The sequence below is a fragment of the Ascidia mentula genome, chromosome 1 (genome assembly GCF_947561715.1).
Source record: "Ascidia mentula chromosome 1, kaAscMent1.1, whole genome shotgun sequence".
NCBI classification, from domain to species: Eukaryota; Metazoa; Chordata; class Ascidiacea; order Phlebobranchia; family Ascidiidae; genus Ascidia; species Ascidia mentula.
The window spans coordinates 5,284,548-5,299,644 of NC_138566.1; the positions used below are offsets into that span (position 1 = coordinate 5,284,548).

The following is a 15,097-nucleotide window of genomic DNA, read 5'->3' on the forward strand; positions in this document are numbered from 1 at the left end:
TGATTCATTATCCCGTGCCTTTTTGTTGTTGGGCTGTACCGATGTCTTTGTCAATATCCCCCCAACAAAGCATTGAAATTGTACTTGAAGCTTATTAAACTAAACTTCATTAAAATTTCATGTGGGTTTTTGGCTCACAGTAGCATACTGAATGATTAAATCCACATGTATTTATAGCGTGGGTGGACCAGAATGAGAATAATGAAAAACCAAGTCCGTTTTGGTCAAAATGCCATGGTATAAATTTGTCTGTAGTCAGTAAGGTGTTCGAATTTACGATCAAGACTAGGAATCACTATTAACCATGCACTTGGTTTGTATGGTAATTGTGTATATTGACCTGTTTTGTTGGTTCGGTGTCCTGGGAGCAGCAAGCCAGTACGTTATTATTATTGTCTTTTTAAATTGATAGATATTGATTGTTGTTCGCATTTCGTAGATGCACGTGGTTCCAATCAAATTGTCAATCGAGACCAGAAAGCATTTTGGCTGTAGACGAGGGATATTATTTTCCGGCTGGTTTTCTTGTGATCCCAAATGATGAACGTCTTACAACTACCTTGTGCTGGAGGTGCAGGCAATAGCTGTGTTTTTTTCCAAAATTATTTAAAGATTATACTTGCATTTAGGTCAAGCATAGACAACTGTCGGAACCAATTTGCCATTCCCTTGCCTTTCAAATCGAGGTCAATTACATACACATTAGGGCATTTTTACGCAGTGCGAGATATTTGGGAGGAAGGTGAGACAAATATTTATCGGATTGCCGATTATAACCTGTTCGGTGGATTTCTTCATTGGCTTCAAGCCGCCGATTATCAGCTAAAGAACTGTACGGACACAGAGTAAGTTACAAAGACACATAGAAAAATATGTTATATTTTGTAACAGAATGTTTTGTAGTTAAAGTATATTAAATAAACTGTGTTTAAAAGGAATGGAACAAACAAAATTTGTGATGCAAAACTGAACATAGATTATATTGAAAAACAAACAATTTCGCTTTCACTAAACAAAATCTTTGGAACTAACCACTTTGAAAGGTTGCACACAAAGTTTTTATATTTGAATTCTAATTTACACGTCGCCAAAGCTGTTTGGCTATGGAACAAGTGGAAAAAGGTCAGAGGCATAAGTGACATAGTATATATTTTTTGCTGAACTAAAACTGTATTTTTAGCATAGCGTCGTTACAACACTTTTCTCCAGCATACATTCGAGCAGCTCGTTTAGTGACGTTCTATTTGCAATTCGCTTAAACTTTAATGTGGACATTGTACCGGCATATCAAAGCACAGCTCAAGTTACGAACTATACTAAAAGCAACGTAAACTTTTTGTCAGTCACGTCATTTTATCATCTGTCGATGGTTGTTGTCGTTGGACTGGATATTGACGGAAACTTTTATCTTCTGCATGACAGCATGCGCGTGATTTATCAGGTATTTGACAGATTCAATATCTAGAATCATTTCGATAATTAGTGCATTGTCTCATTTATATTGAAATCTCTGCAAGAGTACGAGGATATAAAAATCAGATATGTTTCTTTCGACACTTTATGTGAATGAACACTTTTTTAGATTAATAACCTGAAGCGAGGGATAAGAAAAATTTTTACATCTTGGTCAGCATCGAACATACTTATAGCTGTGGATGCCAATGGAACAACTTACCTGACTCACGATTGCATTCCAAGTGGGTTTTGTGTTGTATTTATCACACGGTCAGACATTTAACATATAGTCTTCGTTTACAGATTTAATAAAAAACGATATTCCATGCAATGAAACGTTGCTGGTTAAAGACGGTTGTTTATCGCCTCAAATAATTACTGGATCACGGAAAAACAGCGATGGCGAAAAAACTTGCAACAGCTTCGGTTCTTCCCCTATTCAAAAACCAGAAAATGGCGTCAATCAATATCTTCAATACTCTTCTAACAGTAAACTGGTGCACAAGTGCTCAATTTCCTCATATTATTCTACAATATATTTATTCCAGATTGGCAGACTTTCATGGGGCGGAGTTACACTATAGTTAGCTCACTGCATAGTTACGAAGAAGCATCGTCGCAGTGTAGTCGTTACGGTGGGAAAAACGAGAAATCTCATCTCGCGTTTGTTCAGTCATCAGAACTTTATCACTTTATTGTGAACTGGATAAATGCGGCAGTAGGAAGTTCAAACGAGACCCTAAACTTTTGGATCGGAGGTAGATTGAACAACAACGGCGAATGGTTGTGGGAAGATGGTTCTTCGATTTCCGTTGCAAAGCAGATTGATTCCGCGGAGAGTAGCGGAGACACCGACCAGAAAACTCAAATTTCGTTAAATATGTCAGATCCGATTAAACTGTATCTAACTAATATTTTGTATGAATCGAATGAGGAGGCAGAGAAAAACTCGAGTTGTGTCGTTTTGGGAAATATAGAAAATGGCAGCAAACATTATGGCTTAAAAAATTTGGCATGTTCGATAAGAACCATGTACGTCTGCGAAAAATGTAAGTATGCAATAAAAAAAATGTGTAACGTTACCTGATTTTTGTTCTTATTTTACTGATGACACAACATGCAAATTTATTTGTGACGTATTGATCACGTTTATTTAACTTCGTTTTGTTTAGTTAATCATCAAAAGAAAGTTTTTGGACAAAATAATTTTTTTGACAAATAAATATTTTTTACCGTTTAACGATTTAGATTCATTCGTCTGGGATATTTTACCAAATGCACCAAACGTATTCACGGATGAAAACCTGGCTTGGATGAAACTTGCAATAATTTCGACAACCACCACTTATCCGGAAGTGCATTGCGCTGAAATGTGCTCCGAAACAAAAGACTGTTTTGTGTTTCAATATGCGGTTACCCAGTGAGTCTCAAAATTAATTTTGTAACGCAGAAATCTGTCATGCTACAGCATGACAAGGTAGGACTGCCCACTGTCCAGGCCCTTACTTGGCTATCAATCTCAGATCTCGTATTTCGCCAAACTGGATCAGCCATCTTTTTCCGACAAGTCGGAGGGAGATGAGTGACTGATCCAGCTTGGGTTAAATTTTCATTTATGTTTCTGCGCCTAAATAATGTCAACATACAGATTTGGGGGAGCGTATTGTTACGGAGCTAACTACTACGGACTAACAAACAACTCAGTTGCAAGTTTAACTGGAGCAAGTGGAATTTTGCGCGCAACACGTAAGCATTGAATTAGCTTTTGTTCGTTGTATTCACGCTTTGTGTTTAGAATCGGGGCCAAACCATTTTCCAAAACAACACCCATCTCGAAAGACTATTACAATAGGTAGGCGCTGGCTTTTTACAAGTTAAGTATTACCTAACTAACTAATGCAATCTTGACATAGAACAAAGTGCACTACCTGGTGATTGGTTATGTTCACAAAGCTCAGTTATCCCTGAAGCCTGCAAGCAAATGGGGTGCTTTTTCAACTCGAGAAATAATAAATGTTACACCAAGTTTGGTTCACACGACGGTGACGATTTTCGTTACTTTTGTGCATTATTATTGTTTTAATTTCTATTTTATTCATATACAGTCACTCTTTTAAATCATGGATGTTGGTGGCACAATGAAACTGGTTCTGACACCGTTTTGTTGGAAGGAATTTCACCTTATTTAGATGATCCGTACCAAGACCGAAGCAATACCTTGGTTAAATGTTACATTGCTTCTCGATCGCTTGGCTTTCAAGTTTTTGCGTTACAAAGTGGCGGACAGTGCATAGCCGGTAGTAGAGTGGATGATTTTACGGGGACTGTTTCTTTGAACTGTTTAAACGACGGCAAAGGAGGTTTTCTTGCAAATCAAGTTTACGAAATACCAGGTTAAACTCATTTTTTCGTGCGTTAATAATAACATATGCTCGACTTTCATTAAATCTATTCAGTGCAATACAACAACCAGGTCTGTAATTTGTATTGCAGACGATACAACTGATCCAACACGTATGGTTGGCCCGTTTACGATTCACCCTCTCAACAACTTGACTGTCGGTTTAAGAATAAACGACAATGGTCTTTTAGCATTTACTACCCTTGATATGGATGTTTTTTTTCTTATTGTCCATGACAACCAGTCTCTGGAACAAATAGTTACTATTTGGTTGCCGAGCAAGAACATTTATTTAAACGCTCCACAGGACGGCAGAAGCAATTTGGCGGAAACAAGTTATTACTTCAAAAACGCAACCAGATTTATATTCAAAAGGGTATATGTTTTTCTCTATTTGTTCTGTAAAACCAAAACAACTTGCAACATAAACACAATGTGCAGGTTGAAGATGCCCATGGTTCCTTTGAGACATTTCAATTAGCTTTAAAGCAAAGCTGGTACATGCAATATGTAAATAATATGTTGACTTTGGGTTACGGTTTAGTAACAGAATCAAAGTTTAGATTATTGGCAGGTACGAACTCTGTTGTTTTATTTGGGAAAGTGTTGCTACATTTTTATTTACATAAACTTAAATTTTCTGGGACAGACTTGGCAGATTGCGACATAAGAGTACAATACAGAAAAGCTGCAGCAACAAACTTAGATAAGGAAAATTGTCTCAAGGCGGGTTATTGCTATCATGCCACTTCATTGGATTATCCAAACTGTTTCGGGAAAAGGCGAACTGGTGGGCGGTTTTGTTTGTGACGTTCAAATGCAATCGTTTGTTTGATGCGCTGCAATATTTGTTTAGACAATTTTCTTACTGAAGACGGCTGGGTGAAATCCATATATAGTAGTTACGAGTACACGGTGCTCAACGTAAATGTTTCTGATTCAATTGTTTTGACCGACCCATCACAGACAAACATGCAACTTGCTAGAAAAACCTGCTTTCGTGAGGGGGCAGATATAGCATATGTCGGTTTTGATAGCATTATCGAAACACGGTATGTTGCAATATTTTGGAAGAATTTATAAATGTGAATGGGTTATTTATTTTACAGATATATCGAATTTACTGTATTTGGTGAAAAATTTTCTAATTCAAGAGGTGTTTTTGTTGGAATAACTGACGAAGATACGGAAGGAAAATATGTGACGTTGCACAAAAAGAACGTTTCTTTTGTAGTGAATGCAAACGGTTCTTCCTCGGAGAATTGCGTTTCTTTTTTTGCGGGAAGTTGGAATGATGTCAGTTGTATGCTTCAATTACCAAAAGTACTTTGTCAACGCTTGGCAGGTATTAACATATATTTTTACTTTGAATTTCATATCTTACGATTAGCAGTGTGAATCTTTCCTATGATATACCGCAAATCACATTTTATGTCAAACAGATCACTGCAACATTGCCGAAGGTTTAAGAGAATCATGTGATCCAAATAAATACCTTAGCAAAGTTGAATGCATCTTACAAGGCTGCTGCTATGAAGAATTGACAAATGGGACTGGGATGTGTTACAGGGATTGGTCATTTGGTTCGTATTTTTACGAAAATATTTGTGTTGATATGATTTGAAAAGCAATTTAGGGAAGAAAAAGTTGTGTTTACCTACATCATGAGATTTACAAGCTTTGCAGTCAAGCTAGATCAGATCTGAAAAATCAAGTTTCCGGTGAAGTTCGAACTCACGACCCTGGACTAACCAGGCCCAATGCTCTACCAACTGAGCTACAGAAGCTCAGCGGTTTCACGCAGTAGACTGTGGCCATGCTACACTGGTGCGCAAGCGCACAACTTGCCAGGCAACCTTCACATATAAGTAGGCTTGATCCAGCTTGGCTGCAATGCCTGGTCTGCGAAATCTGTAAACTTCATCTTGATACGATAGCTGTGATCGCCAAGTAAGGACCTGCGGAGTGGGGCGATCATGCCATTGCATGAAACATTACTTAAAACATAACTATATATTATTAACTAGGACTTGTTTTTGTAGATGAGTTTCGTGATGATCATTGGATTACCACACCGTTTAGTGGATTTAAATATAAAATAACCGAGCAAAATGCGTCATCGATCAAAGCTGCGAGACAGCACTGTTGGGGTTTGGGCGGGGAGTTGGCATTTTTTGATCTGTTAGAAGAAAATGCATCCAGGTTTGTTGGTTAGTGGAAATTCACGTATACGTTTTGAAAATGCGTATTCAGATTTCTATTGAACAAATGGACAAATAGTAACACAAAAATGTGGACTGCTTTCCAATATGATGAAATATCCGCAAGGTTCGTGTCGCGAAATGGCCTTCCTATCGCGCAAAGCATTGTACCACTTGAAGAAGAGCTTTGTCTTGCTATAATGAATGGAACTGTAGTAGCTGTGCATTGTGACGATGATCAAAACAATAGCTTTCTTTCGCTGTGCCAACGACTTTGGAGAGGTGTGTTGTTTCGTGTGATAAACATCATGAAACATTTCGAATCCGTTTCTAGTGCCCACAAGACATCAAGTACAAAACCAAGTGATTGCATGTGTAAAAAATTTGAACCTGTGTGAAAAAGAAAGGTGTCACGAAAACGCCGATTGCATCAACGGAATTGGGTCGTATTGGTGTCAGTGCCGAAGTGGATTTACAGGAGACGGACAGGTAAAATCTATCCGTGTAATACTTCAAAATCTCCACGGCGATGATTTTACATTAAGAAACACGTTAGTTTAAAACTGGTACCTTAGTTGTGCCACTATCTTTTTCTCTACTAGGCATTGCCATTTTATCAGCGACACCAATTTATGTTGATAAGTAGTCAATAATGTGAAACTATCAGTTTCAAATTGAAGTCAGCTGATTTATTGATGTCGAAAAATCGATTTCGCCTTCACGGGCGACTTTAGTTTCGGCAAATGCGAAATTGCAAGTGAACACAGAAAGCTATACGGAAGTTGGTAAAATAAACAAAAGAATAAAAGGATTAAATAAACCTGAAGTAGAAAGCTAAATATGCTGCACTGCTGCCCTTTCAATGCACCACACTGCAATGGAAGGCGTTGTAACTCCAGTAGCGCTGAGATAAAATTGGGCGAATGACATGAACACGCAACGCAACAACACCGCAGCACGAACGCACGACGTAAATACAACACAGAACGTGATAAGAGCAATGATAAAACCAATAAAGAAAATTGCAATCGAAGGACAAATGTCATCAAACATCCAGCCCGTTTATCATTTGTTGTCCCACAAATGTCATTGCTAAACAGCTGTCAACAGGTTGGTGTTGGCGCGCTTAAGTGATAGTGGCCCAGGGCCGTCTTGTCGGTATTCCCCGTTTTGCCTATTGTCATGATCCAGCCTGACCTATGTTGTGTCCTTTGCTTTGAGAAACTATTTTTAGTCTGACCAACGTAAATGCCATAACTTGCACAGGTTAGATGTTGCGTTAGTTTGTATTCTTTACTTGTTTACGTCGTTCCTGTTGTCGACTCAACAACCATAGATTCATGGTTACTGTGGTATCCGCACATAAAGTTTCACATTATTGACGAGTTCAAAACTGTTTATTTTGCAAAATTTTTTTTGCCATAGAACGCTGCTACGCTTTCTAAATTTGTTTCTTTACATAAACAATATAATTCAAACAGATTTGCGAAGAATTAACCACTTGTCCCATTGGGTGGAAAAGGTTGGAAAACAGCTGTTATTTTGTGAAGGTAAGTTTGATAAAATTATTGAAAAGGCTATATGAATAATCTTACGAGAAATATAAGTTTCAAATTTCTTAAGCATAAAATTACAAAATTTCAGGTAATCAACGGGTTAAATTTTTATCAAGCTGAAGAACACTGCTCTTCTCTTGGTTCGCATTTGGTTTCATTTCATTCAAAACAAGAAGTTAACTTTGCAAACGGTATTTCATAAGTTGTATACGATATCAGCCTAATAACACAAACAATGATATTTTTTACAAACAGATATTTTGAACAATAATTCAATGACCTCCGCGTGGATTGGGCTTAGAATTGATCCCTTATCCACAGCTGCGTATTGGATCGACCGTTCATCATGTGTAAGTTTATAATTACACCTCGCACACCAGTGTGTAATGTTTTGGATTTTAGTCAGACATGTTTGTAATATTTGTTGCAATGGTGAAAAACTATTGATTGATTGTACAATCTTTTACTGATAAAAAAAATTGTACAATCTTTTTCAGACTTACGGCTGCAAAAACTACACAACCCTCGCAAACTCTCATCTTTGCTTTTTTATGGAATCTAACGATTTTTACCAAACGGCCTGTTTGGAAACACTTGTGTCGGTTGCAGATAAAGCTGGAATAATCTGCAAACTGGTTCCAAGCAAGTCTTTAAAAATGACAGTAACTATAGAAACCAAATGTGTTTGTATTGTTTATGATAACACCATTACCTGGCGTGGGCGGAAATCAAGGGGGGGGGACGCAGGGGACTTTCCCGCAAAAAAATCAAATTTTTAAAGTTCGGTGTTTTAAACTCCCTTTGAAAATAAAATTTACGTGACAAATAATGTTGTAACTAAACACTTAAACATCTTCTAAGAAACGAGCTGTGTTATTTTCTTTGTGTGGTGATTGTGCCCCCAATAACTTACACGGATTTCCGTCACTGCCAACTGGAATATAAGAAACTTTGCCGCCGGTAAATGTTTAAAAATATATCAGATATACAAAAGTAATTAGTAACCCAAACCTAAACGTTTAGGTATGTCAGACGTACTGGTTGAAGTCTTTTCCTATCCACCTGGCATATTTCCGGGGTTTGCCAAACTTTTTATCAATAGAAAATCTGTAGCAGTAAGTAAGAACTAAGAAATAGTTTGTACTTTTTCTAAAAGTGGCTTATTCTTATATGTGCAAAAAAAGCTATAATATTGGCGAGCTGCAGTACACGTACTGTTTCGACCTGTAAGGTATCATCAGTGCAGCTTTTTGACAGTGGCACTGTGCTAGCTTCTACACTAGCAGGCACACTAAATTCCACTTTGTGGTACCGTTCCGGTCGATGTCGATCTGTTGGGTTCCCTATACTGACTTATTCTTGTTAGTTCAAAATAACTGCTCTGCAAACGAACTGCTTGCTGCGTATTGATGCTGTTTATTATATTTATAGTTGTCTGATTCAAGCAACCGTCAAGCTTTGCTCGGATCTATTGACATTACAGGATTTGACAAACAAGGCAATATTTTGTTTAATCTTTCGCTTGAATCAGGATTGGATGCCAACCTCAAACCAGTGAAGGAAGTGTTAACGGTCGGTTTAATTGCTGCGACTTTGTCAGTCCTGTGAAGAAACTGTTTTTTCACAGACATCTATAAATTTTTTCACAATAATATCAAACGGAAAATGGTTGAATGATAAATGGAATGTTCTGTTTGCCTGGTTAAAACCTGTCGGTATAAGTTTACCCCAACAAAACTCGAACGACTCTGTTGGAAGTGCTGTTTTGATATGTCGACAATCTATTAAAGAATTTTTTTATTGTCCAATTAACCAGACCGTAAACTTGCAAGATGATCCCCTCCACGTTTCAATCGCCCTTCCCTTGCCGTTCGCAGGTTTTTAATGTTTTTTTTTCAACTTTTGCACATTCAATATATGTTCTTTCAGAACCTCTGTATTGTACCTTCGATGAAATGCTCAACCTTGGCGCACCTTCCTATGAACTAAATTTCGCAAAAGAAGGGCCAGCATTGAAATGGAGAGGACTTATGTGGAGATGGGTAAACTCATCTTATCCCCAAGTAATCACAGGGATTTTAAGACGGGCTTTGAGATTCCGGTGAGTTAAAAAAAACTAAATGCAATTCAAATATCTGATTGTAGAAAATTGTTTGTTAGGGAGGGAAATGAAGCTTACACCTCAGGTAATGAATGCTGGGGAAGACTTTTCGGCACAAACGCTTGCAAATACGGCTTGACAGTTTCTTTCTGGATACGCCTCATTGACTGGCCTTCTAAACAAGACATGCTTGTCATAAATGCCGGTAAGAAATAAATCGAGTATCTACAATGGTCAAACGGGTTAACATTGTTCAAATTCATTGTTGTTTTATTAGGTGGAATAACAAACAACGCATCGTGTACAGGCTGGGGAATATTTATTTCCACAGAAAAAGTTATCAATTTTGTTTTGAAAACGGAAAACCGTGTTTTGGTCCAAAAATACCCCCTTATGTTGAGGGTAAAACTGTAACTTACTTCTTTAGTGTTCCTTTTTCTATTATTTTGATACATCAGAAATGGACAAATGTATGGTTTAATGTAAGCTCGCTGGAAACAATGCGTCTATTTGTTGACTCCCGAGAGCATAACCAGGGATCGGAAAGTGTTCATTCGTTCCATGGAAAGATTCCGCCATGCCATTCTTCAACCCTTGTCATTGGCAGCTTATTGGGCGATGGCGTATTTGATCTAGACGAAATGGCAATCTTTGATGAGGCTCTAATGGAAGAAAATAGCCAATACCCTTTAGGTGAACACTGGGATAACTTAAAACATAATTCTGTCGCCAACCAAAATTTCGCATTCTAGGCCCGAAACCAATTAGGTACCTATGGGTGAACGACACTCCTCAATCGTATGATTATACGTTACCAGGCGGCAAGTCGTGTGAAGTGTAAGTTAATGTAAGTTCGACCTGAAGTTTTTGTCAAACGTAATTCATCTGCTAGATTTGAAGGCAAATATCACAAAGGTTGCGGACGTTTCGTGAACAAATGCCCGGGAAATACATTATTTTGCACCGAAGGATTCACTGCATCATTTAAAATTAAGGCAAAGGTTCATTAACATGTAATATTACAGAATAAACACGTATTCTATGTCTATAGATTACACCTTCCTCACAACGAAGTAGTTTAGATGTTAACGATCATGTTCTGATATTTGGAAACCTTCCACATTCCGCTTTGCTCTATCAGGTCGATACTTTTGGGTTTCGCACACAAATTTCACAAACCGATACTGAAGAAAACGGAGAAATAATGTGGGAGGTGTCCCTTTTGTACAACACCCCACTACTTGGCAAAATCAGGTAAATTATTATTTCTTTTTTTCTTCAAAAAAGCAACAAACAAGGCTAATTTGATTTGTTTATTTAAGTTGGCTAATAAGAGAACATTCAACGGTCACCTTTTGGATCCAGTACAAAAAGAATGGAAGATGGTTATTTTGTAAACGATGGCCAGATTATTGTCAAGACGTGAAAGCCACTGTACTAAGCAAGAATGACTTAGATGACTATTCCGACCCATTTCCTGAAATGGTGTTGGGACCAGTTTTGGTGACTTACTCGAACAATGTTATTATGGAACACGATGATCTGACACAAGTCAGCGATGTATGGTTTATTGACCAATCTCTGGATACTGTTGTTGCTTCTGGTAAATGCATGTTGATTTTGTATTTACAATAGAACGTCTCATTATATAAGATAATCTTGTCCAAAATGTTGTTTATGAGCAGTTGGAATGCTAATGTGCTTGATTGTCTTTGTTTCCACCCCTTTAAATATGTCAACAGATTTTCTTGTGTAATATTTATTTCTAACAATCTAGGGCAATGCGTGTAGTGGCAGTACGGGCAGGTTAAAAAACTATACATGCTGGCTGCAATCGACGGCAGCTTACAATCATTTGTGACTAGCAGTAAATAGTAAATACAGCACAGGTTGGTAAGCTAATTTACTGAGTAACCACAAACATAAAATGTGTCCAAACCGACGAATTGAAACATAGGTTTTGAAACTTGTACAATTTGTTCATACAATTTTGAACATGATTTCCAATTAAACCCAAAACATCTGCGTTTTTACCAGATGAAATCAATATGCTCACGTCTCCAGTTCACATGCAAGTCCATGAAGAAACGCTGATGTCCAGAGATGGAACGTTCGTGTTTGTGGTAAGCAATATGTTATGCTTGTTGGTGATAAGACACGCGGCAAATCAAGATTTTTCTCTGGACATCAAGAGAGCCAAACTCAAAAAACTTTGTTAAATACAGAAAAAAGGAAACCCGAATCGTATAAGTTCTTCATTCACCGGAGCTCCTTTTAACCGACATATTGGTTTGTGGAATTTAAAGTATCTTGAAGACTCATCCTTGCCTGTTGAATTGAAATACGGTTGGCTGGAGCTTGACAACAGCAAATTGACATTTGGACATTGCTTTTTCAATCCTTCGATATGTGTCAACGGATTTACATTGCAGTTCTGGATCAAGACACATGAATGTAATAATCGGGTAAATAACACTTAACTATGTCAGTTTGCCTAAAAGGATAAACTTTCCGAAAATTCTGAATTTAGGATTGTGAGTAATATGATTTTGAAAGAACGTTTATAAATGAGATTATTTCTTTACATATCTGTCTACATTAACTTTTGGATGATTTCTTTTTGGAAAAATAGCTCTGCTTAAAGCACAGCTGTTTATTTGTGACAGGATGGAGCTTGCTTTATTATATCCAGCGGCAATTCACCTATGTTTGCTGGATTCAACTTCTATGTATCAAACTGGCGATATTACGCAGAAGTTTCGGATGGCCAACGTGTATGGAGGTTAAACATTATTTCCTATTCGTCAAAATACTTCTTAGTTAGAGTCTCTTGGCATGTGGATATAGGTTGGTGTGGATTGGTTCAGGTATGTTAATTATATACAGTAGGTAACAACACTCTATTTTATGCAGGAATGAGCATATTTATAAACGACATCCCTGTCGTCCGCACTTCAGTATGGGAAAGAGTACAGTCAATAAATAACAATCACACTAGCCCACAGTTTCTGACAACCACAATCGGAAGGAGAAACAACCATCTAAGCGGTTTCGGTGCTTTTGAAATGGGTGAAGTACATTTTTGGGAGGGGGTAGTCAATGGCTTACCTTTTCTTAATTTAGGTAATTTTACCAATAATTCTACACCTTCGTTCATCTTTCATTTTAGTCACTTATTGTACACAATAACGTCCTTCTGCTTGTGATTTTAAAATAATAACATTTGCACTTTAGAGCACTTTTCACCGATAATTTCAAACAGAAGTTAGTAGGCCTATTTTACAATACTGTAATATTTTATAAAATAAGTTTAAATTGAATTCTCTAAGGTTCTGGCTGCATAGAAGGTTGGAAGCAGATTGGTGAAAGTTGCTACAAAGTGTTTTCATCCAATGCCAATTTTGAGGCGGCGACAAACACTTGCGCAGAAGTAAACGCTGTTTTGCCTCACATTAATTCGCTAGCGTTGTATGAAGAGATAAAAAAATTCCTTCATTCAAATTTGCCCTCCGAAACAAATAACTACACGTTTTTTCTTGACTTGACGTATTCAGACGAAAGCAAATCAATGGTATGGAAGCACATTCAGCAACTTGTTTCCCCACTGGTAAGATTTGAACGTTTTTAGGCATTTATTGATAATAGTGTTCGCTACAAACAAAATAATGCATGTTGGCGCTCTTTGTCTTTGATCCAGCTTGGCTGCAACGCCATTGTATCATATGATCAACTGATGACAAAAAGCAAGAATATCTCCAAAAATATCTTGCGAGTCTCGCAATAAAAGTGTTTATCGAGCCTTTCTTGCCATAACGCGCGATAACATGCTATGTTTTTGCACTGTCTGTTTAGATCTTCCATAACGGAAAATCATCCAGATTAGTTGTGTGCTTGCGCAATAGGCCATTGTACCTTCCATCTTTTTTACTTATAGGCATTTAACGCATTACTTCATGGAGACTCTTATCTGACAATAGATGGAACACGAGCTGTTGCTGAATATTCCTCGCAAGGTCTTAGTTTTCACTACGAAACAGCACTCTTTAATACAACGGGAGTTGTCTGTTCAACACCGTTTGCAAAAGGTGCTTTTGGCGTTTGTTTTCATGCTCTTTTAGTTTCCTCGAAAATATTTGCTTGTTTTTAGATCCCTTTATACTTGGATGTTTACCTGGCCTTGGCTCGGATTACACAAGCAAATTTCACAACAATATGTATGAGTATTTCAACCTAAGTTCTGATTTTAATCGCCCTTTTGGGTCATACGAGCAACCAAGTTCTTGCCGACGGTTTTGTGCTCATGCATTTTACTCTTCAGTAACACTACTCGTACCCCTAAAGTGCATTTGCTTTGCTGCAAATGTAACAACACAAAACATTGCCACTATCAACGATCCACAGCATTGTTCGGAATCATCTATGAACTTGCACACAGCAGACCCAATAAGGAATTGGAATCGTTACACGTACTATAGAAATCAGAGTTATTGTGGTGCGGTTCAGTATGGAGGGATTTACAGCTGTGGTAGTGCAACCAACGCCATGATATATTCGACAGAAATAAGACCAGGAGTAATCAGCTCTCTGTCTCCAGTCAGTGAAGTTGAATTGTATTCCGCCGACGAAGGTGATGTTGTTGAGTTGGAAGTTAACCAAGGTTTCGAAATAGCAATCAAGAAGTTGATGTGCTGTGACGTCCACAGAGATGATATAATTATGGAAAATGTTTGTGAATGTGATCCGGATGAGGTAGTGCTGCTGGTGGTTAACTTTGGTGATGGGTACGTTTATGAGAGTTACACTGTTATTCGTAGTCTATATTCTCTACATCTTCGTCACTACTACGAGGAACAAGGCGAGTACGAGTTAGTGCTATCTGTAAACAATGCAATAAACAGTTCCGCAGTTCGGACAATGCTAAAATACACTGTTCTCAACCCCATCCAAGAAGTAAAGTTGGATCACATAAAACAACCTATTTCAGCGCCGGGTGTGCTGGTTAGCATCGAAACTGTGGCCTTATCTGGATATAAAATGGATTGTCAGTGGGACTTTACAGATGGTTCGCCCGTAGAGAATATTTTTGTCCAACACCCACCTTTGCCGTTTGCCTACCATAGGTATCTCACTGAAGGAATCTATACTACTGTCGTTCGGTGTCAAAATCGCCTCAACTCATTTCAAGTAAATACCACTGCCGTAGTGGTGAGAAAAATACGCAACCTTGTTGCACCCAAGGAAGCTGTTGTTTCTTTTGGTGACACATATAAGCATTCATGGAGCATTACCACAGGAACCCGAGTAAAATGCTTTTTGATGATAGGAAATTTTTCCATTCCGGAAGTATTTGCTCCAAACCACCCAATTCCGGATAACCAGACAT

At 37.9% G+C, this 15,097-nt stretch overlaps 1 protein-coding gene across 1 annotated transcript; it reads left to right on the top strand.

The window, feature by feature from the left end:
* The first annotated feature begins 304 nt into the window (after positions 1–304).
* On the top strand, positions 305–15,089 carry LOC145896151 (uncharacterized). The gene is made up of 45 exons (XM_082985054.1): positions 305–378; positions 440–571; positions 630–845; positions 936–1,122; positions 1,181–1,441; positions 1,583–1,697; positions 1,759–1,944; positions 2,004–2,504; positions 2,704–2,875; positions 3,104–3,201; positions 3,251–3,307; positions 3,369–3,497; positions 3,561–3,848; positions 3,949–4,232; positions 4,298–4,430; positions 4,506–4,646; positions 4,713–4,908; positions 4,966–5,102; positions 5,299–5,439; positions 5,899–6,058; positions 6,110–6,339; positions 6,392–6,546; positions 7,539–7,607; positions 7,702–7,804; positions 7,869–7,963; positions 8,111–8,255; positions 8,637–8,728; positions 9,045–9,185; positions 9,241–9,490; positions 9,543–9,714; positions 9,774–9,919; positions 9,992–10,116; positions 10,173–10,407; positions 10,467–10,551; positions 10,607–10,715; positions 10,766–10,968; positions 11,037–11,317; positions 11,752–11,837; positions 11,940–12,179; positions 12,381–12,561; positions 12,628–12,837; positions 13,044–13,321; positions 13,649–13,799; positions 13,862–14,834; positions 15,008–15,089. Exons 1-45 carry the CDS (start codon positions 305–307, stop codon positions 15,087–15,089), a joined length of 8,445 nt encoding a protein of 2,814 aa, XP_082841180.1.
* The last annotated feature ends 8 nt before the right edge of the window (positions 15,090–15,097 follow it).

Bases quoted from the DNA above. Each gene is read 5' to 3' on its own strand.
- LOC145896151 (XM_082985054.1), top strand. From the start codon at position 305: ATGCACTTGGTTTGTATGGTAATTGTGTATATTGACCTGTTTTGTTGG. The intron at 4,431-4,505 runs GTACGAACTCTG...TTTCTGGGACAG, and splicing joins AAAGTTTAGATTATTGGCAG to ACTTGGCAGATTGCGACATA. The intron at 11,838-11,939 runs GTAAGCAATATG...TGTTAAATACAG, and splicing joins ATGGAACGTTCGTGTTTGTG to AAAAAAGGAAACCCGAATCG.